Raw genomic sequence first — 27,389 nt, forward strand, 5'->3', positions numbered from 1 at the left:
CTCAATATGTAAATGGACCAAAACTTACAAAAGTGTGAAAACTCGTGACCGGTGCTCCATCTTGGGTGGAGCCATGGCCAGGCTCTTGTACTGCCCAAGGTGTATCCTTTGAAGGCCTTTTATTAAATACCTACTTTATTCCTTTAACACTGTCTAGCCTCTGTTCCAGGTAGCCTCTCCAGGCATCAATACATTCGTTAAAGTAGTTTTGATGATTTACATGCCTTGCTGATGAGCAGTTTTCAAAGCTATTGACTGGGAATCTGATACTCTTTTACATAAGTCATTCCTGAAGACTAGAATTACATTCTGTAAGCCCCTATACATAATTGATACTTTCAAAGAAATCCAAGACAGTACTACAGACCCTGAATTTATGTGAAATGCTTTAATTTCTTTAGCGTAAATATAAAAAAATCTACTAACTTAAGATGTGGTCAAATGTGCACATCTTTAGGAGATAAAGCCAAGAATACTTATACCATCTCAGACCCACAGCCCACATAACATGTAACAGTAGAAGCTCTGCTTTCACCCATGGTCAGTAGGAGACATTTTAGAAAAGTGAAGAAACTGAATGCCCCTTCTCTGTGTGCACACTCCTGGCTTTTAGGAGTCAATGGTTTCAGATCCTCCTGACTAGAAGTTGCATCTAATCACTCTGTGAAATAGCTGCTAAGAGCTATGTTTTCTATGTTATGTTCAGGAACGTAATTATTTTTTATCAGCTAACACATAGAAATCAATAGAAGTGTTATATGAATGAAATTACTCCCATATTTAAAGCCTAGGCCAGTAGAATGAGCCTTTCTAAAGTAGACATGTCCACCACTTTCCTGGCTTCTCACTTCCTTCTCAAGTCAACTTCTCACTCTTCAAAAGTTGAGATGACAACAGCTAGTCACAAACAAGTGAAATACTAGGCCTGTAGTGAGTTGTGTTCCCAGCAGTCAGGATTCTGGAAGTATACACGGACTCTTTGAGAAGCACCGCTCACAGAGAAGTTCCCAGAAGCAAAGGCACCATTAAGCCCTGAGGGTTGAGAAGCAAGGGAGTGGACATGAGAGCAGGGAAATACAAATGGATAATTAGGAATGTGACTAGACTATGACAAAGTAAAACAAGCAAAAATGGAAAAGAGCAAAAAGAAAACAGAGCCACAAGGCACAATGAAAGGTTTTGTAGAGAGTGGAAGGTTTCATTTGATGAAGCTTAATGCTGCATTAAGCTCTTTTAATAATCTGACCATTTTTTGAACTGCTTCTTTATCTTTCATGTAATGTGGGTTCTTTTGTCAACTCTTGATTTTTACAACAGCTAGTCACACTTCTAATTATTTTTTACCACTTAATTTTTACTCTTATCCATTCTGGATTTAAAAATCTGCATTTTATATTCTTATTATACTAATGTAAATTTGGAGAGAAAATCTGAGTAGCAAGTGAAAAGATTTCACTGCTAGGCTACTTTTCATTCTCCATTTAGGACAGGAATGCCTTGATTCAAAAGCAATTACATAAAAACAAAAACATTTAATAAGACTGGTCTTAAAGTCTTTATTGAAGAGAGACAGCACTGCTTGACAGATTTTAAGGGATGAAAAAACAAACTACTTTCATATATGGACACACTGAAATTAATATTGGGATTGTGGCTTTGAACACAACTGCTCTTTGTATTTTTGAGTACTACCATCACAACATTCATTATGTTACCACACTAATGGCATGAGAAACTGCTGAACTACTACCAATTGCACACAACAAACAACTCAGCTTACCCTCTGTTTAGTTATTTACTTACATATTTTCTAATATATAATATACCATCATTCCAATATGTTTATCCCCTTTACCACATTAAAGCTTCTTCAGAAATATAAGACAAAAAAATCTTCCCTTGCAAAAATCAGTGTCTGAATTGAGAAGATAGGTTAATCAAAAAAGGCATTTGTATATGAAGTTTTTATAAGCCTCAATGATACTACTGACACTGAAGTTTTGCAAAGTATTTCAGAGTGGTACTAAATGTAACAGAAAGATTCCTTTCTGCATGCTCAGTTTGAAACATGTGTTGATTTCCTATAGTGATCTCTAAATGCCAGTCATGTCAGTTCTGAGTATGCATGATGAGTTACCTTTTCTAAGATACACCCTGGCCAAGCCCTTATGCTCATCTGCAAATGGAGCAAGAAAAACAATTTAAAACTGCACATTGGTTCACAGACACAGCAAGGACTTATTAGATTGTGCAGAGTATCACCCTCATGCAGCTTCAGTTTTTGGATGAGAGGAGATATTCCTTACAGTTTGCTTTCCCACACCTTTATTTAGTTATTCTATTTACACTTGCTTCTGTTGGGGATGGTGAATATGAGACTGCTGTGCTGTAAGTACAGGCAGAGCAAATACACTCTTGTCCATTGCTCTTCTTAGATACACACAGTTTCTCAGCATGACTCACATTATTTCTGTAACACCCACCATTTATAATTTCACTTTCCTGCAGATTCCTGACTGGCAGATTGCTAACACTCTTGGCCTTTTTTTCTTGCCTGGCATTTTCACTAGCAAGAGTAAGGGCAGTCAAGTCAGTACTAAATCCAGATTGAAACTAATTAACTTCCCCTTCCCAAATAACATAGCTTAAAATTGAACTTTCCTAAATTTAGGCATTAAAATTTTATGATTGATTTTAAAATTAAGATATTAAAAACGTGCCTTGTAGCACTTGAGCAGGTTTCAGGATATCTGAGATCTGTGGCCTGACTGGCCACACTGACTTAGGATATTTATTCTTTAGGAAAAAAGCCACATGAATCTTTTCCAACTGCTATGGCAGTTAATACTCTTTTCCAACTGCTACGGCTAGCCCACAGTGCCCATCTTGTAGCTTCAGAGTAAATTAGGGTTTAAATATTAATTGATTTTAATTTGAATTAGCAACATATGTTTCTTCTTCATATTTAAATAATTTGGCATTGAGTAAAGAATGGAATTTCAAAGAATTTCCTAGTAAAGTGTGTGATCAGCATGTGAATAGCATGCTGATAAAAATCTGTAAGAAATAAAGCATCAAACTACCTATTCACTTCAGTAACAATGATGGAGGTCCCATACATATTTACTAAATTACTATAGATTGTCTTAGTGCTTTAAGTTACTGGTTTTTGTTTGTTTGTTTTTTGGGTTTTGGGGCTTTTTTTTTTGGTTTGAGGGTTTGGGGTTTTTTTTGAGGAGGAAGCTTGGAGTGTATTTTCCTTTATCTATTTGTTTGGAAGTGGGTGATTTTTTGCTACATGGCTGATTACTGAGACTTTCCTTACCAGTAAAAGCTGGCAGAGAATTACCATTGCTTATAGGATCTCATATAGATCTGCTTTCTTCCAATATGAAGCTGTTTCCAAGTCTTTTGAAAGTTGTCAAATTCAACTAAGATAATTCTTGGATTAATTTGTGAGTGTCAATATCCAGTTATTGCTGTATAATAAATATTCTATTATAGAAGATTAATATATTTTCACAGTAAGGAGATCAGCCATGACTGTGAAAGAAGCAGGGCAGAAAAAAACCTACATATAATTAGGATGAGAATGAGAACTCAGGTCAGTAACTCTGTGCAGTTCCAGTGGATGATCTATGCCTGCTCTGAAATGCTCAATGCATCAAATTTCTGTCTGTAACATGATTTTGTTTAAGATGAGGATAACTGTAAGAGATCCAAGTAAAGAGGTGAGAAATAAATGAACCTTGACAAAAGATATCCATATATGTTGTCCAGTGCCAGACTGAGACACTCAGGTGTGCAGGTGCACAGTGGCAGGTAAGACACAGAAGCTATAGAAGAACACACCTTCCTTAAGCACCAGCTGGAGATAGGGATGGTTACATATGGTTACCAAGTATTGCATTAGATCTGGGGAATTCTGAATAAAGTTCCATGAGATCACATTACGGAAGAATGTAGAAATCCTAGAAATTAAGAAACTCTAGAAATAGAAGCCCTAGAAAATCTCCTCAGTCCTCCATTGTGAAACCTTATTCAGTGCTTTGCTTGCTGCTGCAGATGACCCACACAGACATAATGGATCTTGCGCTTGTGTTTGTGCAAGATGATAAATAATTTTTTGGTATTTATAATTAAATGAAAATTCTGGTATGACAATCTGTGGTAAATGCTTAAAACAGACTTATTCTGAAACACTTCTACATCTGGTATGCTAACTCAGTGAAGTTGAGTGTATATTTTTAAAGGCAAAATCATCACAGTTTTGCCCACGGAACAGGTAGGATGAGATTCAGTTCTCCTACAACTGAACTAGTCACCTCTGTGCAGCCTTTGCAGTCAGTCTGATCTATTCAGACACCTACTTTAGAATGAGATTAGTTACACTTTACACTGACTAGACCTCCACTGACTGTAAAGAAATTAAAGGGCAACAAGCTCAGATGGAGACATCTGCAGCTCTATGAATTCCACACATTTTGATAAACGCCAATATGAATTGTACACTGAATCCCTATTCACATTATTTTTGGCTGTAAAAACACCCCTACACTTGCCATTTCAGATAGCAAGCAATACCCTCCACAGCTAGCTTTGCTTCCCATCTCCCCACTAAATACATAAGCACTACTATCTATCTAGGATAGGAGTTGATAATCTGAATTATTTACCCAAGGTTTCAGGAAGAGTTCATAGCTTCTTTTTAATTCCATACTTATCCTCACAGACACAGGCACAAGCTAGCAATACACACTTCAATTTTGTGATGTTAATATTTGCAAAAAATATTTAAAGCCTCTGTTGATCCAGAATTGTGAGGTCTTATTGTGATTATTACCTAGTTTGACTTCAGCCACAACTTCAGTTCAGGCTGCATGGATGTGGTCTGATGGGAAGATTGCTGCACATTTCAGATTCCCACACTTCAAGCATTTGAACTTCATAATACTTACTGAAGTGATGTTTTGATAATAGAAGGTCAATAAAGGACTTAACAAAGTGCATGTAGACATGATCTGCCAATCTTAGTCCTAGGTACACAGATGTTGGTTCATGAAAATTAGTGATGACTGTTTAAAGGTTTAGTTAGGCACAGGAGGTGTAGCAAACAGGATATTGTTTGGATTTCAAACCAAAGTCTTGAACAAGACTTAGAGGACAAAGAGCAGATAATGTCAGTTTATGGGAACAGGTCTCTTTAGTTGATGGACTAGTAATTTCTTGTACATCCATGATAATGAAGCACCAAGGTACCAGAGGCAAAGAGCCAAGCAACAAAATTATGCTGAATTAATGTCCAGGTCCTCAACAAGGCAGAACTCACTTCACAGACCCATGAGGCACAAATGCTGGACTACAGTTCTCAAAGTGCCTATGCCTCTAGTAGGGTCAGTGGTGCAATGATGATACTCTGAGGTTGAATCCAGCTGCTCGCATACCAGTGCCTGGTGTCACTGCTAGTGCTCTCAGATGTAATGCCTGACCTCCAGGCATTCTTCTAAAGAACATACACTTCTGTACCTCTTACAACACACGTTCTACCCTGTGCAGGCGTCTCAGATAACCTCAAGCATTTGAAATACCACAGTTTACCACACACTATTATTATTATTAATATTGTTATTGCTGTTGTTGTTATTGTTACGCCTTCCCCTGACTTCTGGGGCTGCCTATTTACCCAGAGCTGATGCTGATGTTGGGAAGATATCACACAGGACCTAAGAAGGATTGAAGTCTTTTAGTGCAGTAGCTGAGAGTAACATGGAATAACTTAAGGTTTTTGAAAAGGCATTAGATTTCTGATTGAGGCAGAAAACTACATTCAGATATCTTAATCCCAAAGTGAGTATCATCTGTAGATTCTGACATAAATACTACCCTAAGAATTTGTAGCTAGATTGTAGAGCTGATTAGAGCAATAGGTCATAAAGAATGTAGTTTTTAAAAGTAACATTTTAAGCTTGCAGAAAAGTGAAAAGAAGTCTAATGGAAGCAAAGAGTGGTGCTCACAACCCCAGCTGGCATTGGTGTTTTATAGCTTGGTTGAGAACACGAACATGCATTGGACACGAATGTCATAAAAATGCAGTGAAACATTTTAATTAAAGAATACACTGCCTGAATGGTGACAGTGCACACAGGCTACCATTATACAGAAGAAAAAAGTTTACAGTCATTTTCCCTACAAAGTATTATTTATCTATGCTTAAATATGATTTAGATATTGATATGATTATGATAGATGTGCACATCTATATTTATGTAATTTATAAACTAATTATTTATTTTATGGATAGAAAATTGTATGTTCGAATTGAATTGCATGTATAACATGTCTATACAGCATTAAAACACAACTGATAACAATAGTGGTGATGAGAATTGGAGGGAGAATAGTCCTATCTGTATTGAACAGTTAACTGCTTTTTCCTCAGTGTCCTGCAGAGCTAGAGTAAGCTAACTATTCAATAATCAAAAGCAACAGAAAACAGTTTAGAAGTTTGTCAGTTGGACACCTACCTATATGGCTCAAACACAAAGCATACAGGCTCTTTAGAGAAACAAAAAATGCTGAATTGCTAATAATAAAAGTATTTAGGGATCCATTTTAAAGTCTCTGGAATAAAGAACCACAAAAAACCTATTTGATTTCATGCTTACAGGGCAACAGAGCGTCTGTTTCTTTAATGCATGAACATGTGCCTATTTAGGATGCTGAACTTACTAGGACTAGGATGACTTACAGAAGTTTCATATGGAGTAATGCCAATATCTATTAAGGCTTTTTTAGGTATTACAAGTATTCAATTTTAGAGTGTTAGGCATATTTTTATACTCTTACATATAAAGAAATTGAAGTCTTACCCTGAATCATTACCAGCTTTCTCAGTTTAAATTTTCTAACATTGACTCAGTTTGAAAGAAACTCTATGACTGCTTCTAAAAATAGCTGTGTGTGCAGCATGGTGAAACAGAGCTTTACAAACTTTTAAAACCCAACAATAACAGTTTCATTTCATTAAAATTATTTTTTTAAACACTGGAATTTGTCAAATATATCTGCTACTGAAAAAAGGAGAATGGGTATATGTATAATGATGTGCATTATGTATGCTGACAATTTATCCCTTTTGTGCTAGCAGAGTTATGGAAGTATAACTTTTGACTACTAAATATCCAGTTTCAATGGCAATTTTCTGTTTAACATGCTAATGGTCAGCAGCAGATTCAATTCATAAAAAATGCCAAAATACGTTCAGCTGGAATAAAGTCCACAAGAATTGTTCTTCAAAAAGATTATTTTGTTACTCTTTATTTGTTGTGTTATTTTAACTCTAGGATAAGTTAAAGGCAGCGCAGTACAGAGTTGCCACTTCAAAAACCGACAGTAGATTGATCAGTCAAGAAAATACAGGACACTTCCATTCCAAGAACACCATGGATGGAGCCAGCATTTTCATGTCACTGTAGAACATTGCACTTTCTAGCATTTTAAAACCAGCACCACTACTATCTAGACATGAAAAATCTTGTTACAAGGACCAACTTAGAGATCAAACTCCCCAGTTCAAACATAGGTGGTGAGGGAAAACACATTTCTTATGTGACTGCTAAACTTCTCTTAGCAATAGTTGAAGGAAAGGCAATATCAAGTATTCCAAGCAGACACTTCTGCCTCTACCTTACATTCCCTATCTCTCAACCCATTTGCTTTTTTTTAATGCCAAAATATTTTATGCCTCTGATATTTTTAAGTATTTAACTACAGGCAGCAATCAAAATGCTGGCACTTCCTGGCTACTATCATTTAAAGCTTCTATCACAAGAGAGAAGGAGCATGTCATGTACTCATAAGGAAGATTCATTACCAACAATTGCTATTATTGGCATGTCTCAAATAGACTCCAAATCAGCCTTTTTCTATGTCTTAACCTCCTGTTGCTGAGCAAGGAATAGAATCAGCAAGCATCTCAGGAGATCCGACAAAAACTCACTTACAGAGAGAGAGAGAGGGAGAGAAGGCAGGTACCCCAGCCCTCAGCCCTGCTCCTGTGTGGAACTACATTAAACCAGACTTCTTCTGCTATGAAGACAAAAAAATTAAAAAGTATGCATGAGACAGGGCATAGAACTCAAAGTTCATGCAGTGTTAGGACAGAATTTTTAACTTTCTGCAAAGTTCAGGGCATGAGAACTGTTGATTCAATTGCAACTTCATATTAATGAGAAATCAATTATTTCTGATGTATTTATGCACAAATACTTATTTTAAAAGCATCTTTAGCAACAGTGAGAAACTACAATCAAGACATTCATTCTTTCAAGACCTGTATAATAGTATGGCAAAATTCTCCCTAAATGTATGGAAAAAAAGACTCCCTGTAGATTTCTCTGACAAAATTCACCATACTTACATATACCTCCTTTATGATAGAAATCCACCTCTGAGCCACTCATCCCAAACTCTGGTGTTGACACAAGCAGCACTTCCCAGGTGTGATGCAGCTAACCTGCCTTAGGGCAAGGCTACATTTCCCCTTAGGGCTGCCCATCCCACTCCACTCCACTCTCCACACCAAGGGAACCAAGAAGTTCCAGTAACCACAAGTTACTGTCCCAATGGAGCAGTTACAGTATGCACATTTAATCAGATTAACCTTGTACCCAGCAACAAAGTCGCAAGGAAAGAACTGAGTCCACAATTTCACTTTCATTTAAAGTCAGCATCACAAAAGCATGTGAAATAATCAAATACTGTGAGAAATAATGGATGTAAATTATGAGAAGAAACAAACATATTTCATTGAGAGTCACAGAATTTGCTAGGCAACATTTCAACATTTCCCAGTAGCATACATAAGGGACCAGCATTATCCACAAATAAAGCAGTGTTCTTATTTATTTCAGGAAGTATTCAACATAACAAATGAAAGTACCAACATCACAATTATAGTGGTAGGCAAGGAGACAGTAAAAAGAGAGCATTAGGGGGAAAAAACTAGCATGGGAGAAATAAATTAATTTTTTTAAAGAACTTAAAAATGCTTCCCTGTTTTGAGTCCTTTGACTGTGAGGCCAGGGGCAGAGGAATGATGATCTCCATAAGCAAGCAGGAGCATCGCTTTACACAGCCCAGCATGTGCAGAACTCAACCATGCAGTGCTAAGGCAGGGGAGTTTCTAACAGTGCAGGCAAGAAAAATGCAAACTGGGATTTTACCAGCACCTGACTTAGGCACAGGCCACACAGACCAGGACTTGGAAGACTTCCTGACCCACAAAAGGAAGCCAGGGAGAACAAGGTCCAGGACTTTGAGGAACAGGTATCCTAGGAGAAAGGGAAGCCTCAAGGAGGCAACACCACACCAGCACCTATTACTACTCATGCCTTTGAAAGACTTCAGAGTGAGGTTTTGGTGGTTCCAGTAAGCTGATCTACAAAATGGAGCTATTAATTAGCTAATAAAGGTTGTCATAGCAGGCCTAAGATATACAATAAATACTGAGGGTCACTGGATATTTTCTTGCTTATTTAAACCATATCTCATATTTAAAACTGCTTATTGATTTCACTTAGACCAAAAATAATTTCATCTTCTGAAGCACTATTTAAAATAGATCATGCATTGTCAGCTCTTTGAAAGGAAATTCTGGAAATGATGGAAAAGCACATGCAGCCCTGTACAGGATAAACACTAAATCTGTCCCTCTTCTTGGTCTTTACTGGAGCTCAGCAGAGAGGATTGCTGACCGTGCTCTTCCCAAACACTGCACCCAATCAGTGTTCCAGTGGCAGGGTGAGCTTTGGAGCTGGTAATTGTGGTTTGGCAGTGAAATGCAATATGCTGCCCAGCTTCAGTATGGCCTGAAGGCATCATCTTCGATGGAGAAGGCAGAGATCTTCAGGTGCCACTTCTCTCCTAGGCCTCTCCTTCAGGTTTCTCTGGTGTCAGCAGAAGAATGACCTAAAGTACTCCAGTAGTTCTCATCATGCCAGTGACTGGGGCAGCTTGCAGAAAGTTCAGAGATGGACAACTCTCTGACAGAGAAATGGACTTCCCCACTTGCAGGAAACTTACAGTTGGCCACGAGCCCCAAAGATGGAACATTCATCAACAGTGCAGTGGCAGGGCAAGACCCACTGTGCCACTCATGCACTGCTGTTCTGGTCTCAAACACTGGCACACCATCAATGGTCATCGATGGAAGAGAAGGCTATCAAACAAAGGGCACTGCAGAGTTTAGGGAGAATAACTGGGGATGCTCTCTCTTCAGCCATCAGCACATATCGCAGCTCAGTGTTTTGGGATATTTGGCTACTTTTCTGACAGAAGCAGATGCTTTTTCCCAGTTTTACATTAGAAGAAAAAATAGGAACATGGATTATTTGTTCATAAACAACATAGAGAAGCCAAAAATACAGCTTTTCTTGTAGGCAGTTTTTGATCTTTATGGCTTGAAAATGCCCATGCTTGTCAAAATTTTGTTCAGAAAGTTAATATATACAAGTCACCTTTTCTGTGGAAGGCTACAGTGAAAACAGCTAAGTATGACACAGCCCAAATACAATGCTAAAACCCAAAACCCTGCTCACAGCAAGGTGTGTGCTCAGGGATGTCTTTGCCAGCTGGCACCTAAAAACTGGGTCTGAGTTCAGAGGCAAAACCTTCCTTGTTCAGCTGTAATTCAAATGGCTGAATTAAAACATTTCAGATATTTCAGATGGCTGATTTTCACTGGGAAGCAGGCTAATTTATGAAAGCTAAATACAAATAAGCAGAAGTCTGAGCAACTGACAGCTCAAATTTGCACATAGCCAGCACAGTGCTCTCCAAGCACACCTGAAGAGCACTTTATATGTGCACATTTATTATATAAAATCAAAAACACAAATGCATTTAAATCTCTAGGATCCATTAGTTTTAAATTTGCCTTACCACTGAAGTTTTTTCATCAAAGTCGATGGCTACAGCCAGGTACTGCCTCTTAAAGAGGTCCCCTTGGTGCAACGGCAACACAGGTCTTGGGCAGGATTTAGTTATTTGCAAACTGGTACCTGGTATTATTATGGCAAGTTCAAGATACCTGGGGTGGGAAGATTGTATCTGTTGGCAGATACAGCACATGGATTACAGGGGACCCTTGTGGAGCAAGGGCTGAAGGGCAGAGGTGTGACTGTCTCTAGTCCCTAACATGGCCCTGAGCTCTTCACCAGGGAAGGGCCAGCCTGGGGAGCTCCCTGGGCAGTGCTGGCTGCCCCTGACCTCGATGCAGCCAGGTCTGCACAGGCACTTTGGAGATGCTACAGCACCTAAAGTGATGCTGGGCACTAAAGGGAGCCCAGCTGCATTTAGTCCCAAGTGTAAACCAGAGCTATCGAAATGCTGCCTCCTGTTAAAAATGAGGATGCTGTGTTCTCCCCACCCTCCCAACACACTCAAATGCCCTTGAGTCAATCACAGGTAAAGCAAATAAACTGCATTGTGCAAGAGAAAGCTTGCAATAGCCGTAGTGACCAAACCACAATTGGGAACAGGAGGTTTCAGCTAACCCTTTTTACTGCATCAAGAAACTAAATGAAGGCCCAGGTTCAGTCACAAACACACACGGAAGATATTTTTAATGAATTCACAAATATATATCACTTGAACACCAGCTGAAATTTCAAAGTTGCCTGCTGAAGAAGAAGGGGAAAAAAAGTTAATATCAAGGAAATTCTGAAAGATGTTGTTTCCTGATGACAACAGGCAACATTCCAAGAAATTATTTTCGTTGATCTCTAAATAAAAATTTCATGTCACAAGTGAGGAAAAAATAATTTTATACATAACCACTAAATGACCTTATATTTCATTTTTTACAGGAATCAGTTCAACTCTGTTTTCATCTTTTAGTTAACGAGTTTTTTCTTATATTTAAGAACAATTAACTGACTCCATATGGAAAAAAGTGAAATTATTACTAGTTTCATTTTCATAATACCTATATTAATACTATTTTGCTATTGCTCAATATCATTAATTCTGTATTATTTTCTGACTTTCCACTTTATTTGTTATACTTCAATCACTTTTTTTTTCCCAGTGGGCATATTTAAACTACTCTTAAAATTTCTAGTCTAAGGACACTAAAGATATTGAAAACTTACTGTTTGGTCTGCAGTCTTCCCTCTTTCTCCACTCTCTTTTGTGGAACCTATATAAATGCTTGGGTATAGTCACAATTTGTTGCTTATATATACAATGAATTTTTCTAAAAGTTTTATGGCGTATAGATTGAAACAGATTTGTGTTAAAACAATACATGAAAAAGTCTATCAAAAATAATAACAGAAAATCCTCTATGTCAAACTACACAGAATTAATAGCTACAGCCAAAGAAACAGTAGTACTGGACAGGTAAATTTTCATAGATACAGTTTTTAAGAAAAAGCATCAGTAAGATTTTATGGAACAGTATTTCAGTGTCTCTATTATTCCTTTATAAAGGGCCCATCTTGCATGCACACACATTGCTCTTTATTTTGGTAATCTTGCAAATCTTTCAGATGAGATTTCATCAGTGGTAGTGATAACAAGAGCTGGACATATTTATGAAGGGAGGACAAGGCTGGAGGATTTTATGTTTTGCTTTGACAAAATAAAGACGACTAATGATCACATTGATGTCTTTCAGAAGAGAATTCACACAGGAACAGCCTGACTGCCAAGAATACTTTGCTGCTCGTGCTCTAAAATCAGAAACACAGGGAAATTTTATTCCATTGGTCAAGAGAAGTACAGCTTTCATGGCAAATTTCAGTGATTATAGTGAGTAAGATATTTCTTGAGGGTAACTTGGATCAGCCCGATGAAAGATGTTGAAAAAGAGAGACAAATTTTATTCATAATTATGTAGAATTATGCAACTGAAGTTAATAGCATTTAACTTCAGTTAAATTTCTTTCAGCAAACATCTTCTTTGGGTTTTGTTGTTTTGTTTTTCTTTTTAATATAAGCTACCCTGTTTTATGGACAATCTGTTTTCCAAGTAAAGAACAATCCAAATGTGTCCTGGCAGCTACCTCATAGCAGCTGAGCCTTTTCTATAAATTTTTATATATCAAGATACATTAAGCAATAGTGATGTCTATTTACCTATAGTCCATGCAATTTTATCTTGTACTCATGAAAACATTAAAGTCTATCAGTCTTGCATGATGCAGTTCCTAAAATGAGTGACACCTCAGGAAAGTGATGTTATGAAGCCTGTTCCTGCCCCTTACATAAACCAGAACAAGGCAACCAAAATAGTCATCCCCTGTATTGCCCTCTTAGGATCTCTCCAGTGTTACATTCTGAAACTTTTATCTATATTCTTGATTATTTGTCTTCTTTTCTTCTGGTGCCAAGCATACCACGTGCTTTCCTAAATCCCTCCATAATACTCTCCCTTTTTTCCCCAACATTAACCTGGGTTTGCTCCTGTGTCATTCACCCTCCAGCTCATAGACTGCAACACAAAGTGCAGGAAAACTCAAATGTTAACAAGCTGCACCTAGAGCACTGATGGTTCTAGCAGTGAAGCAAAATGTTAGATTTCATTTCCAGGCTGTAATCAGAATGTAAGGCTTTACGCATTCTTGCGATTCTCAGGTATCACACTACTTTGCTAAGCTTCAGTGTCCTTGTTTGAGCAACAAATGGACATTTGTCAGTACATTTGAAACAAAATTCCATGCAATTAGGAAGCATACCACAAAGTTTTTAAAATAATGGAGTGCAATTTAAAGAAATTAACAAATTCAGATAAAGTATTCTACTAAAGTAAGTTCAAAAAAGGCATTTGTATCTTTCTTCAACAAGTATTACATTACTCAGGAGTAAAACTAAATGGAAGATTACTCACAAACAGACCAGGAAAGCTCCTGAAAGAGAATGCCATCTGAATGTGACATGTCTATATAGGATAAACTTTTCCATTTTATTGATCAAAGCATTATTCTACAGCCTAGAATACACTGAGCTTCTCAGCTTTGTATTTTGCTTTTTCTGCGTAATTTTTAGAACAGCAATTCGTGATAATTTTGAAAAATAAAAAGGAATTGAAAAATCCCAGGAAATTGATCACTGACACTGATTTGACCTGACACTGGTTGGCAAAGTAAGTGTGCTGCATAACTTATCCACAACTAAGAGTATTGGAGAGACTTCCACACTGCTCTAAATCATAAGCATAGTACATGTTAAAAATAATAATATATCAGATGAGACATTTACTAGGGTATACAGAATACCAAAGAGCACCATAAAATGAAAAAGGTATTTTGAAATACAATAATTGGGGGGGGAATAAATACATGTAAAAAAAGGTAATTCAAAATGAAACAATACAAAAGAACATTAACTGCACTATAAATTACCTCAAAACCCAACATGCATTATTATATGAAGTATTTTACTGGTACACATAAGAATATTTCCACTGATTTCTGTCGTCTTTAACTAGTTGTTTTAACTGTAGAGAAACATTAATAGCAGGGGAAAGAGGAAAAACTCTGCGAAGCATCCAAAATTAATCTATCAGTTTTTATTTTAAAAGAAAAATAACAACTTCAAAATATTTAATTTACTATTTAGATCTGTTTTAATACTTTGGTCCTCTATTTCCTTACTTTCAAAGGTCACTATGTGCCTTTGAATTCATAAAGTAATATATAATTTTCTAAATCTTGTTGCAGCTGAAACCTTGCAGTGTAGATAACTCAAATTTTTATGAGAAAGGTCAGTGCAATATAAGAATGCATCATTTTACTAAAGGAGATGAGGCTGAAAAGTATCATAGAAACAATTTTTCCCTTAGAAGTTATCATGTTAAAATTTTGAGTACATTATAAATTATCACTTAAGAAAACTGTTATGAAGTTAGTTACCATCTATATTATTATAAAAGTACATGATATCATAACTAATTGCATTCCTTTTCACCTTCATAAAAAGTAATTTCTTCTGAAACACCTCACTTGCTATACTCACCTCTTGCATAACGAGTAAGAGCTGACATATATGGAGATGGGAAACACTAAGAATCCAATGCAGTTCAGGACTGGCAACGAAAGTAATGCTACATTCTCATATGCACTGTAGCCTTTTCTGCATATAATGCTATAAACCACAGGACCTTGTGACAAAATTACTCTGATCTACAAATTGTAGTAAATTGGAATTTCGATAAACTGAAGGAGCCATGCCTAAGCTACACATAACATTTTGATTTCTCAGTCCACTAAAACTGAGGGGAAGAAAAGAGCATTCCAGTTTATTCATTTGAATTCAAGAAGGGAAAGGAGTAAATTTAAATTTCTGTTAAGTTACTAAGAAAAAAATAATTTACACTAGTTATTTAACAATGAATCTATTATATATTGAAGCTACTCTCTTAAATCCAATAATATCTCTAGCTCTGAAAACTAATTTTGGACTTTCGTGGTATGAATATAAGCTATAGTAGCTATTCCTAAGTGACAGTATTTGTAAACAGACCCTCAAATGAGTGAGAACAAAATCTCAGACTCAAACAAAAATAAATTTATCATGCATATAATGCATGACACGAACACTTAACAATCATATTTTTTCAATTTCTTACCTTTAAGTAACACATTATGGCAAAGATAATCTCAAAATAGCCAAAAACCAGGCCAGATGCTAGATAACAAAGCCAGAAGTTGCCATCAAAGAAAAGATCAGTTTTATGTCCTGCTGCCAGAAAGGGCTGGAAACATCAGAGGGGCTTGAACTCTCCTCCAGAGGGAAGGTGAAGCTCATGTCATTCTTATCAATGGGAGCCCATCATCTTCCCAGCTGGGGGATATTAATACTACTCACTGATACGCAGCATCTTCTCGCTGTGATGGTCTTCGTGGCCCAATTAAAAAGAAAACACACATCCTTAAGTCTATGCGTTATTTCCTTTACATTGGGTTATCATGAGGAAGCCTGGCTAAGAATTGAGACAGATGATACATAGTTTTTTCAAGACATTTGGTTGTACTTTTCCATTTCCTTTTCTAGCATTAAAAAAGGCCTAGATTCTTCTTGTAGCTTCAACTATGCAGGATTTGAAATGCTGCAAGATCAAGGCAAGCGAATCAAAGGAATAAAAGCAAGCATTGTCCTCCTTTCTGCTCATCATCATTGTTACCAAACTATAAAACTAAAGAATATATTGATTCATTTAAGTTAAATCTGCTGTTGCACAGAGGATAAAGGTGGCCGTATACTGATGCTCTTGGGAAAGAATTTCACTCTGCATGAATGAGGCAAAACTGTTGTACTTTGTCTTATTTGACTCTGCTTAGACAAATTTGAGAGTATAAGAGTGTTTATATCCCAATGACTTATTAAGTCATAAACCAATAGGAATGTGGAAGATCCTCTGGGGTTTATTCCTTGCTCCCCTAGTTTTAGAGTATAAGAAATAAAAGGTGTAGTAACTACTTGAGATTCTTTAACCTACTGTCTGCTATTCAGGGGAAAAAAAAAAGAGGTTAAAAAGTAACTTCCCACTTGTGGCGATTGAAGCTATTTGTTCAGTGTTATTTTTATAGGCTACCTGTGAAACTAGAAGGCAGGCATGAAAACTGAGAAGTTTGTTCTACTCCTCAATGCCAGAAAAGCATGGAATAATACAATAGCATACTTTTGTATTCCTGCAGCTGCATGAGCTCTAAACCCACCATATGAGAGTGAAATGGTTTGGACAAATTTCCTGGTTATTTGCATCATTAATAATATTGTGTCTGTTTTCTATGAAAAGTCACCAGCTTATCCAGTTGTGAAACTAGCAGAATTGCTGGAGTCTTTGGTGATATTTTATGATATGTAATTGGCATAACATTAAGGCATTTAAAAGTTTCACAATACAAGGCATACCACCAAAAAGCAAAGAATCACCAGAAACTTATTCAGCTGACCTCCAATGTACAAAAATAAATTTCATTAGGAAAATCAACATTTTTTTTAAAAATTGCATGCTAAGGGAAATTACATTCCAGACAAGCCTAAACAATTAATTTGCATTCTCACCACACCTTGGGGATTACTGAAAATACAGTACCACCTAAATTAAAGGAGAAAGATAATAAAAATAGTTTTGAATTGTTTTTCTCAGTACTGACCTGCTGCCTCTCCAGGATAATGCAGAGGAGTTGTTTCTTCTGAAAGGCAGCATGCCACAGGCTGAACACTGCTCAAGCAGCCTCCCAGCTTCCAAGATGAAACATGTATCAGAGACACCTTAATTGACCACTACACCACCACTAGAGTGGTGTTCAATTTCTCCCTAAATCTGTGTCTTAGTTTTATGCTTTCCTAGCTGCTTTCAATGTCATCATCAAGATTTAACCTTTACATTTTCTAGAATAAACTTTGAAATGCAACAACTTTTGTGTTCAGAATGAGATCAGGTCAATCTGACAACACTAAGATGCTCTTCTTTCTTCTGATGTAACAAATTTACTTTTTAAAGAGATTATTTAAGATGGAAGATGCAAAATTGAGAGTGGTGGAAGAATTTTGAATGGAGGAGAAGCTATGAAGGACCCAAGATGGGGAGCTATAGATAGACAGAAAGCTCTGGCATATGCTTTAGCTCTTTCTGCTATTTGTGCAAAGTCTGAATCTCTAAATCACTGATTTTTGTCTTGTTGGATTTATGCACTTGGTCATATTTTTGACATGTTCCACTACTGCCAATTTATCTACACACAGTGGTTGCAGCATCGCCTGAAGATAACAGACACTGATTCCCCTTGTGAGATAAAAGCCTTCATCTATGGTATACCTCATGCATTTCTGCTAACTGTTGGTGTATACTACATTTACTATCAAAAGTAGAAAGTCTTTTTACATCATAGGAATATATGTTTATAAAGCAACAAAAAATTTAGAGGGCTTAAGGCCAATGCCATTTTGGAAGTTATTTGCTGTTCATTTTCAAAACTGGCAAGGACAGAGAAACGTGACAAATATGGAATGAAAATGCATGGAAGATAAGCAAATTTTATGCACAAAAGAAGTGTTTAAGAGAGTACAGTGAGAAACAGATAAAAGCAAAGTGAGACCAAATATATATGCATGCGTGGAAACACTGATTGAGAAATCTAACTGCAGTGATTTCCATCCTCTCATCATAAGTAAGCGAGTACTAAATGAATAAACTGCTACTTGACATTTTCTAAATAAATATCATGGGAAGAGTACTTATTTTACTTTAATGAATCATTTTGGCCTCTCCAACAGAAAGTAGTTGTGATGAACTATAATTTGTTCCGGGAAATATAGTTCTATAATGGAGATATATATGGACTGAAATATGAGGAGTTGTGTTCTCCAACGAGTCTACTTTAAAAGAGATTCTGATTCATCCATGCCCACTTCTACTTATATTTGATCATAGCTGTTGACATACTGTATCTGCCATGCTGAAAGCTATTTCTCTACTAGAGGTAAGAAAGCCATATGGTTCGTGGATGACTATGAATTTTTGCAAGGCAAACTGAACTAATATGTGTATAATTTTTTTCTCCTGTAGCTATTCAAACAAAACTACCCATTTAGCCAACAGAACACTTTCAACTCGATGGGATATTTTGGCCCATGTAATGCATTTCTAAGAACTGAAAGTCTTTTTAAAAAATACAATCACATTTGATGGGCTAACACTAACTTTCTGCATTAGTGGTCCTCTCATTCCCCATGCATGGTTAGATATAAACAAATTCACTGTACTGATTAAGTGAAGCAGCAAATAGGACTTGTCTTGTTCATGGAGTAGAACTGAAACAGCTGTTTTTGTTTGACTGACGCAGATTCAAAGGGCCCCCAATGGTATACCTCATAAAAAATCAGCAGGTTATTTGAGGGGTTATGTTCTTTTTATTACTAAAACTTCTCATAGGATTATCATAGTTATACAAGGAAATTGCTTTGACTATGTGTAATTACAAACAGGGAAAAAAAGTTCTTGCCAAAGACAGGCATAAAATAACATTTTACCATCCTTGTTAAGGCACAAAAAACCCATGCCAATAATTACTTCAAAGTCCACAATTTAGCCAGGCAAAGCTCACAATCAAGCTGAAATTCAGTCATCCAGACTTCATCTACAAATATTTCCTATTAAAACATCTGCTGTCAAAAAATCCTTTCATAACTGTGACATGGTAAGTGGACCAGGACATGCAATGTTCAGGGGAGCTTTCAGAAGGTACCCTCAGGGCAGAATGCTGCTTGATGTTCAGACACAGTGGAAACTGGACATGCAAGCTTTCCTCAGGATCAGGTATGAATCCCTCTATTCAGGGATATGTTTCTTCTATCACACATACCAATTGTTATTGAAATAACTTGTTTCATGTCTTGGAATTCATTTAGAATATAACTTTCAGTTTGCCACAATGGAACTTGAAATTTCTGTCTTGCTTTGGTAATTTTTGTTTCAACAATTTGGCATTGCCAACAGTATCACTATTTGTGGGATCTTGCCATACAGAAATGTGAAATCCCAATCCCATTAGGTCATTATGGTTATTACCATTGATTCAGCAAGTCTTGGATTTTACTGTGGTTTTGTGTGTTACACAGACAAAACACATTCTCCTCAACACCTCTGTCAAGAGCAGTCTATGTTTGCTGATTGTTAAATGCTTGCTTAAAGCATTTATGACTTCACTCTAAGTATAATTTCAATTTGCACCAGGAATTTAAATTCATTTCAGAGGGATTGGAAATTTTAAAATGCTATAGAGGCATGCCCTATACTGTTCTCGTGCAAACTAGATATATGACTAACTAAATGCAAATAGCACTTTATAGTACTAAAATGAAAAGCTAAAAACAATCTAAAATAAAATCAACAAATTTATTTGACAATCCTAGATTTTCGTTCAGGTGTTACTGAACAATGGCATAATAAATGCATTCTTTAACTTAGGAATATTATGTCAGATCACACAGGGTCTTCCTCAAGCACTCAGAAATAAATCTCCAATGAATAACATTGTAATTCATAAAACTATTAAACACTGCCTGAGTCCATTTTAACCACATAACACACATTTTGAAAAGCATGCAAAATGATGGGGGAAGAACCATTGAAACATAAATTATATGATCTGCTTTGCACTGTAAAAATAGCTACACACAGTAAAATTAAAACTTTTAGCTCTGAAAGAAAATGTTTTGTGCAGACCATCTGGAAATGATACGAAGGTATAACTATATTGCTGAAAGCACAGAAATATAAAACTTCTACTATTCCTATTTTACCTGTTTTCCAGATACAACACAAAGACGGAAATGCAATGAATCAGAGTTGTGAACAGCTGATACCTTAAATACACGTGCATTATAAAGTATTACCATCCATCCTCTGTTCTAGCCCCAAGCTGCTTTTTAAAACGTCCAGTACCATCAGTAAGGCTCCCTTGACACATAGTAGAAAATATTCAGTTACTGAGACTCCACATGAGATTTCTCCATCATCTGTACTTGGATCTGCACTTGGTCACACTGAGGTGACCATTCCCACAGGATGCCCGCTTGCAGTCATCTACTACCTAAATGGCTAGAGGTATCCAGTGTTTCAAATTTTGCTAGTGCTCCACTTGTGTTGCTACTGTGAAGCGGAGAAAAATAGTTACAAAACACTCCAGCGCTAAGAAGGGCATATGCTTTCAGAGCTGTGATCTTGGGTTCACACCAGCTAAGGTGACGGGAGCACTTGGTCCCCTTCGCAGGGCTTTTATTTGGAAGAGATTCAAGTATCACCTGCTCCCAAGGCACTTTAAGCATGTGTAAGAATGTGCCGTAACGGAGCAAAATTGGAAACAAACAACAGTAGGTTGTCGCCGTAAATTAGAGCCCTGGAAGTTTGGGGGAACTTGAGGCCGAATCACTTATATATGGATTTATGGCTAAACGCCAAGATGTACGGCACCGACACCGCTGTTAGAACTGGGACACCAGCAGGGGCAGGAATTGGGTTACGAAGGCGACAGAAAGCGGGGTCGTAAAAGAAAGCCACTTTTCTGCACTTCGTGCCGGCTGGAAGGGTCTGCGCGCTCCCCTGCCCCGGACTGACCCACACCGGCCCCACAGCAGCGGGGGCCGGGCCGGCGGGGACCGCCCGCCCCGACGGTGGCGGCTGCCGGGCTGTTTGCCGGCTCCGCTCCGGGACGCGAGGCGGCCGGGGCGCGCTGCGCTCTCGTTATGACGCTGGGTAATTATTTTATTTCTCCTGCAGACGGTGTTTCAAACGACCGCGGAGGCGCTCAGCCAACCCGCCCGCGGACGCCGCCCTCTGCGCGGCTAGAGCCGCCCGAGATCGCCCCGGTGACCGAGGGCAGCGCAGCAGACGCGCCCGGCAGCCGCCCCCGCGCTCCGGGTGCGCGCCCGCGGACCCTCCAGGCGCGCCGAGCCCTGCGCACCCGCGGCGTGGCCGGCGCGGGGAACGCGCGGGACTCACCTGCCGCCCGCCCCTCCTCGGCTGCCGGGCTGCCGCCCCACCGCCCCTGGGGGCCGGGCCGTCCCTCCGGAGGGCTGGGACAAGCCTGGCGGAGCAGCGCGGTCCCTCCGACGTACCCGCACCTCTCCGGCGCGGCTCGGCGGCCGGGAAGGGAAAGGGGGGAGCGGTGCAGGCGGCGGTGCGCCGCCAGCCCCGGCTCCTGTTCGCGGGGCAGCCCCAGAATCACGCGCTGCCAAAATTTAAATCACCCCGGCACTGCGGCTCCGCGCGCAGCCATCCCCTCCGCGGCGCTCCCTCCGGCCAGACCGGCCACACGGGAGGGTGCCGGACCGCGGCCGCCCCGCTCAGCACCGGGCACTCCGCCGCGCAGCCGTCCTGCCCGGGCTGCACGGCGGCGAGAGCCCCGCACGGCGACACCGCGCCGGGGGCAGCGCGACGCCGGGACGCACCGGGGATGGGGGATGACACCACAACCGACGGCGCGGCTGGCGAGCCCTCGCCCCGCTGCCAGCCGCCCGTCCCCGACGGTGCGGTCCCCGCGGCACCGGCACCCGCCCGTTCCCTCCGCCGCTTCTGCGGAGGCGCCCCGCGAGCAGCCCGGCGCGCCTGCCGCCCCGACGGCGGCCGCTTCCCTCTCCCCCCTTCCTTACATGCCTCACCTCCCCTCCCTCCCTACCTTTTTCAGCGCTGACATTCTAGTGCATTATTAACGCGGCGGGTGCGGGCTGCGGCGGGTCAGGATTAAGGAGACGCCGGGAGCGGGAGCAGCGGCGCGCGCCCAGCGTCCCCCGGCGCCGCTCACCCGCCGGGGCCGCCGCGCGCCGCTCCCCTCGCGCCCCGCGCGCACCCCCGCCCTCGCTCCCGCGCGCGCGGCAGGAGCGCCCCCGCCGCTCTGCGCAGCCGCGCGCCCCCTGCCGGAGCCCGCGGGCACCGCGCCTGCTGAGCCGGGGCGGGAGGGGGCGGGGCCAAGCACAGCGCGAGTGCGCCCTGCCGCGGTTCCGCCAATGGCGGCGCTCAGCGCCCTGAGCGACAGGCGCGGCGGCCAACTGGGAGGGGAGCGGGCGCGGGGCCGCCAGGGTGTCTCGGAGGGGCCGCGGGGCCATGGCCGGGAGCAGGAGGAATGGTGAGGCTGCGCTGTGAGGGGCGGGGGGGTGGTCGGTCCCGCCGTGCTGCTCCCGGGGCTGGCGGCGGAGGAAGTCGCGGGGGTGACGGTGACGGCCCTGGGCGCGGCTGCACCCAGCTGAGGTGTTCCGGCCCGGGCGCACCGCGCTGCCTCGGGACTCGCTTGTTCCGCTCCTCGGTGCCCTTCCCGCGGGGGAAGTGGTGAGAAGCGGGGCGAGCCCGGCAGCGGGGGAGGCGGGCGGACAGGAGTGGCCTCGGCGGAGCCGCGCGGGCCGGGCTGTGGGTGCGCGGGGCTCCTGTGCAGCCGCTCCGGCTCGGCGGGGCCGGGCGGGTTCCGCTGCCGCGTGTTCCTGCCTGGCGGTGGGGAGGGAGTAAATAAAATTTACCTCTCTAATCATAAAGTATTTTAAGATGAAACCTTTTTTCCTCAGTATGCACATACAGGCGTACTTACTTGTTGTTAGTGACCATCTGTTTTGGCTTATTTAAAGTGAGTCCGGTCACTTCTGAAATAACTGTGGTACTGGGCTTGCAAAGAATAAAAGCCGCCTGCTGTCCAAGCACAGCTTCGGTCAATTCCGTTTGTCTAAATGTTTTTTAAGACACGGCATTAGAAAACACAGTAATCGAAATACAGGTGTTCCGTCAGTAGTATCTCGTTCTTTAGGGGTGTCGCGTAGAGCTGAATGCATCCTGTGCCTGGCTTTTGCGTTTTCAGACAGTTACAGCATCCTGAAACTGGAATACTTCATGGAAGGATAACGATTTGAGAGTGACACTCATCAGCAAAAGTTAACGTTCAAGCTGTTTGCTGATGGCCTGCAACTAGAGATCGTTTGAAGGAGGTATAAATACACAGTACTGTTCTCTGTGTTTTAGGTGCGGATTCGTTGTGAGAAAGGGAGCAGGAGTAACTGCTTTGCTTCTGTGCTTTGGGGATGTGAATTACAAATTCAAGTTTTTCTGAAAGAAAGTGGATTAGGAGGAGTGAGTCCATGTGCTTGTGAATGAATGCATGGCTCTAGAGCTGAGAATGGGGGAACTGAATTCTAAAGCTCTTAAATTGTTTAAAACATAAAGAGCTACTTTTTTGGTAGTGTGTCAGAGAAAGCTAAAACGATCATGCTGAGTGTCTGACATTACTGCGTGAAGTTGGAAATCATTCATGTTTTATTCAGCCGCTGTAAGGAGCGATGACTTAAGATTGGGAAGAAAATGCAGTGAGAAATACAAGGATGTCATGTGCTCCCCTGGGAGGAAATAACAAAACTGTAATAGTTTAGAACCTCATCTGATCTGCCTCTGCAGCCCATAGCATACATGAATACTGTTGATTTTTCTACTGTGGAACCATATATATTTTTTAAAAGACAGGTGTCCCATAAATGAGCTGAGAAAGAATGTTTACCTGCTTGTCTTTAAGGTTAGCTTTGCTGTTTTTTTGTAAGAATATGTTGAAGATGCTGAAGACAGATTTTTGTCTGCATTACGAGGGAGGAGTGAAGCCTTTTATTTTGTCTGAAACTGGGCTGTAATACGGAATAAATGGCGTGGTCAACAGCTTGTAGGTTGTGGGTCTAATTGTCAGTGAAAAGAATCTAAATAGTGAAAATAGTGGAGCAGGTAAGTGAAATGCACTTCACTCTGCCATGAAAGGATGCAACAGAAGTAGTTGAGAAAGTGTTTTTTTATTCTTTTGAGTTTTGTGGGGCCTTTTGTTTTTCACTTGCTCTTGTACCAGTGATTCGTGACAGGGCTAAAGGTACTACCACTGTCATCCTGTGTGTTGTCAGCAAGGTATTGATCCTGTCTGGGACAGCTGAACTCCTTATTTGTTGCCATTAAATGTTGACAATTGCATCTTGAAAGCTTTGGTCGTCGTTCTTGAAAGTTTGTGCCACCCCAAAATAACACTGTCATCAAGGATTGTATAGAGAGTGATGTTTCAGCTGCTGAAGGGCAGAGTTAAGGTATTGATGCAGGTCTAGTGTACATTATTGACTATAATTACTAGTAAAAAGTGATAGAAAAGTTGTGCTATACAAGGGATGGTCTAGTGGGACAACAGGAGACTTCTATTGGAGAGATTAAACTGGAAAGTAAATGAAGGCACTTGACAGGCATCAGTGACAAATGTTTTTAAATAGAGGATATTGCTTCAAGGAGTGCTGCTTTCATCTCTCAGGTGACTTGGGACAGGATTATAATGGGCACTGAAATGAGATCGCAGTTCCTTTGTTTTGGGGTTTTTTGCTTTGCTGGTTTTTTTTTTTAAATGGCCATATCACATAATGAACATCAGTTCTTTCAGAGAAGCACACAATTTCTTTCCTTTTTCTAGTTTCAGAGAAGCATTGATTGTTAAGAGATCTTCTCTTATTTTTGTTTTTCCAACTCAATGTAATTTTTTGGCAAATACTTTGATGTTTTACTGGGAAAAAAAGACACTTTTTTTTAAGTGCATGTGTTTTCTTTCATCATATATGTTTATCAGTAAGGGAGATATTAATTGCAAATGGAATTTGATGCCTGCATAATTTTTTTCTTCTGTGAGAAGCATCTTGCTCCCCTCAAAGATTTATTACAGCTTACCAAAATGTAAATTCTATTTGGATTGTAGTTGGCTAAATTACAAATAGCTGAGGTTTTTGTGATTAAATGTAGAAGTTACACTTGAGTAAGTGTATTTGACTCTGCCATTGAAATCTTTTATGGAAGGGGAAAAAAAAAGGTTTTGTTGCTGACCTTGGTGTTGTGCCTGAATGAGAAATGTAGGCAAGGAGAAAGACCAGCAAGGTAGTGAAAGAAGCAGAAATGATATAATAGCTTTCTCTTTAGAAAGTCTGCAAGGGGAGTGCATGCTCACAGAGCCTGACATGATGTGATCTTTAGGGTTCTGTGCTTTGTGTGGGTGGCTGTTTGGAGTTTTGGTGTGTTTTTCGGGAGATGGAGTGTGTTAGTGGAGGGTTGGTTTGTTCTTAGTAAGTTGGAGCAATTCTTGGTATTGAGATAGGATGGCCCACAAGTGGTAGGTAGGACTGTTTAAACTTGCTAGGACATATTTAGGAGCAGGTGTATGAACCTGTGTTATTTAGTAAAAGTGGTGGAGGTGGTGGTGTGTGCCATTAAGGTATGTCTGTCTGTAGTTGCCTTTTTAAACAGCCAGTGTGTAACACCTTTCTCTCAACATTAGGTTTGCTCTTGTTGTAAAATAGATTTCTGGAATCTATTACCTCAGAGCAAAGCTGCTCACATACTCACTTGCTACTGGGATGCGGGGAAGAATTAGAAAAGGAGAAGTGAGAAAACTGACTTGGTTGAGACAAAGACAGTTTAATAGGTAAACCAAAATTCACACAAGCAAAGCAAAAGAAAGAATTCATTCCTTCCCATGGGCTGGTAGGTGTTTGGCCTTCCCCAGAAAAGCAGCGCTCCAGTACTTGTAATGGTGACTTGGGAAGACAGACACCATCACTCTGAGCACTCCCCACTTCCTTCTTTCCCCCAGCTTTATATGCTGAGCATGTCAACATATGGTTTGGGATATCCCTTGAGTCAGCTGCTCCAGATGTGTCCCCCCACCCAATTCCTTGTGTACTTCCAGCCTTCTTCACTCATGGGGCAGGGAACAGAAAGGGCCATAAGACTTCTCAGCAAAATTGAAAACATCCTTGTATTATGAACCTTGTTTTCAGCACAAATCCAAAACACAGCCTCATCCCAGCTACTATGAAGAAAATTAACTCCATCCCAACTAAAACTAGCACATATTGTTTTGGCAATATGTGGTTTCTTATGTTTTCAGTTGTGTTTAGTTCAGAAGATTGAAAACTGTTCTCAACAAGTTTGGATTTGTATGGGTTACCTAATGACTAAAATTAAAACTCCATATATGTCTAAAAAGAAAAGAAAAATTCAGCTACATTGGAATTTCCAGAACTTTTTGTGATGTTTGTGTAATATTGGTTTCTGATTTCTGTTACATGTATATGTAGGGATGTTTGCAGAAGTTACTTGATATTGTTATAATCAAACATTGAAATCACTGCAAAAGGTGATATATTTACTCTTTGAAGAAATCTATGTAGAAATTCAATTTATATTTTTTATAATATGACCTTATGAAGATTTCTTTTGAATAACGCTTAATGCACAATCGTGTTTGTTTGTACTCAGTTATACTGCACCTGCCAGTTACATGGTTTGGTTTTTAACTACTGGTATATTGACCTTTTAGCTTGCTTTTTCTCCTCATGTGAAACTGTATGTTTAAAAATTTCAACTTTTTTTCTCTTCAGTAATCTGAACTCAGAATGAGTTGCAGGTTTTTCTGTGTTTTGATTTTTGATTTTTACTCTATTCAGCTAGTTCGATGTCTGTTTTCCATATCACTACTGTCATTTACCATAACATTTAACTTCAGCCCATGTGTGGCATAGTTCAATCTTCACTTTTAGCCATATGCTCTTTGCATCCAGGTTTAGGTTGAAGTAAGATTTAAACTTTCTGAAACTTTACACCTGTGTTGGCAGCAGATTGGTCTCAGTGAGCAGTGATAACTGCACAGCCTTCCCCCTTTCCTTGCCCAAATCTGTCCAGAAGAGAGAGGAAACAAGCCTCATAGAATTACAGGATACATTGAGTTGGAAGGGAGCACAGGAATCACTGGAGTCTAGTTCCTCTCCCTACACAGCATCATCTCCAAGACTCACCCCATGTGCCTGAGGGCACTGTCCAGATGATCCTTGAGCTCTG

The 27,389-nt window shown here is 40.1% G+C and overlaps 2 protein-coding genes across 5 annotated transcripts in view; one reads left to right on the top strand and one right to left on the bottom strand.

The window, feature by feature from the left end:
• The window catches only part of DLGAP2 (DLG associated protein 2), a 465,971-nt gene extending 443,652 nt beyond the window's left edge, over positions 1 to 22,319 (bottom strand). For all 4 annotated transcript variants that reach the window (XM_033054074.2, XM_033054084.2, XM_033054073.2 and 1 more), the window contains exon 1: positions 22,189 to 22,319. In XM_033054074.2, the coding sequence (XP_032909965.1) occupies positions 22,189 to 22,206 (18 nt within the window). In that variant the 5' untranslated portion in view covers positions 22,207 to 22,319. The remainder of the gene's footprint in view (positions 1 to 22,188) is intronic.
• Positions 22,320 to 22,569: 250 nt separating this feature from the next.
• Positions 22,570 to 27,389, top strand: part of ERICH1 (glutamate rich 1) — a 67,507-nt gene continuing 62,687 nt past the window's right edge. The window contains exon 1 of the mRNA XM_033055819.2: positions 22,570 to 22,635. Coding sequence (XP_032911710.1) covers positions 22,614 to 22,635 — 22 coding nt within the window. The 5' untranslated portion in view covers positions 22,570 to 22,613. The remainder of the gene's footprint in view (positions 22,636 to 27,389) is intronic.

Source organism: Catharus ustulatus, chromosome 3 (assembly GCF_009819885.2).
Source record: "Catharus ustulatus isolate bCatUst1 chromosome 3, bCatUst1.pri.v2, whole genome shotgun sequence".
Taxonomy (NCBI): Eukaryota; Metazoa; Chordata; class Aves; order Passeriformes; family Turdidae; genus Catharus; species Catharus ustulatus.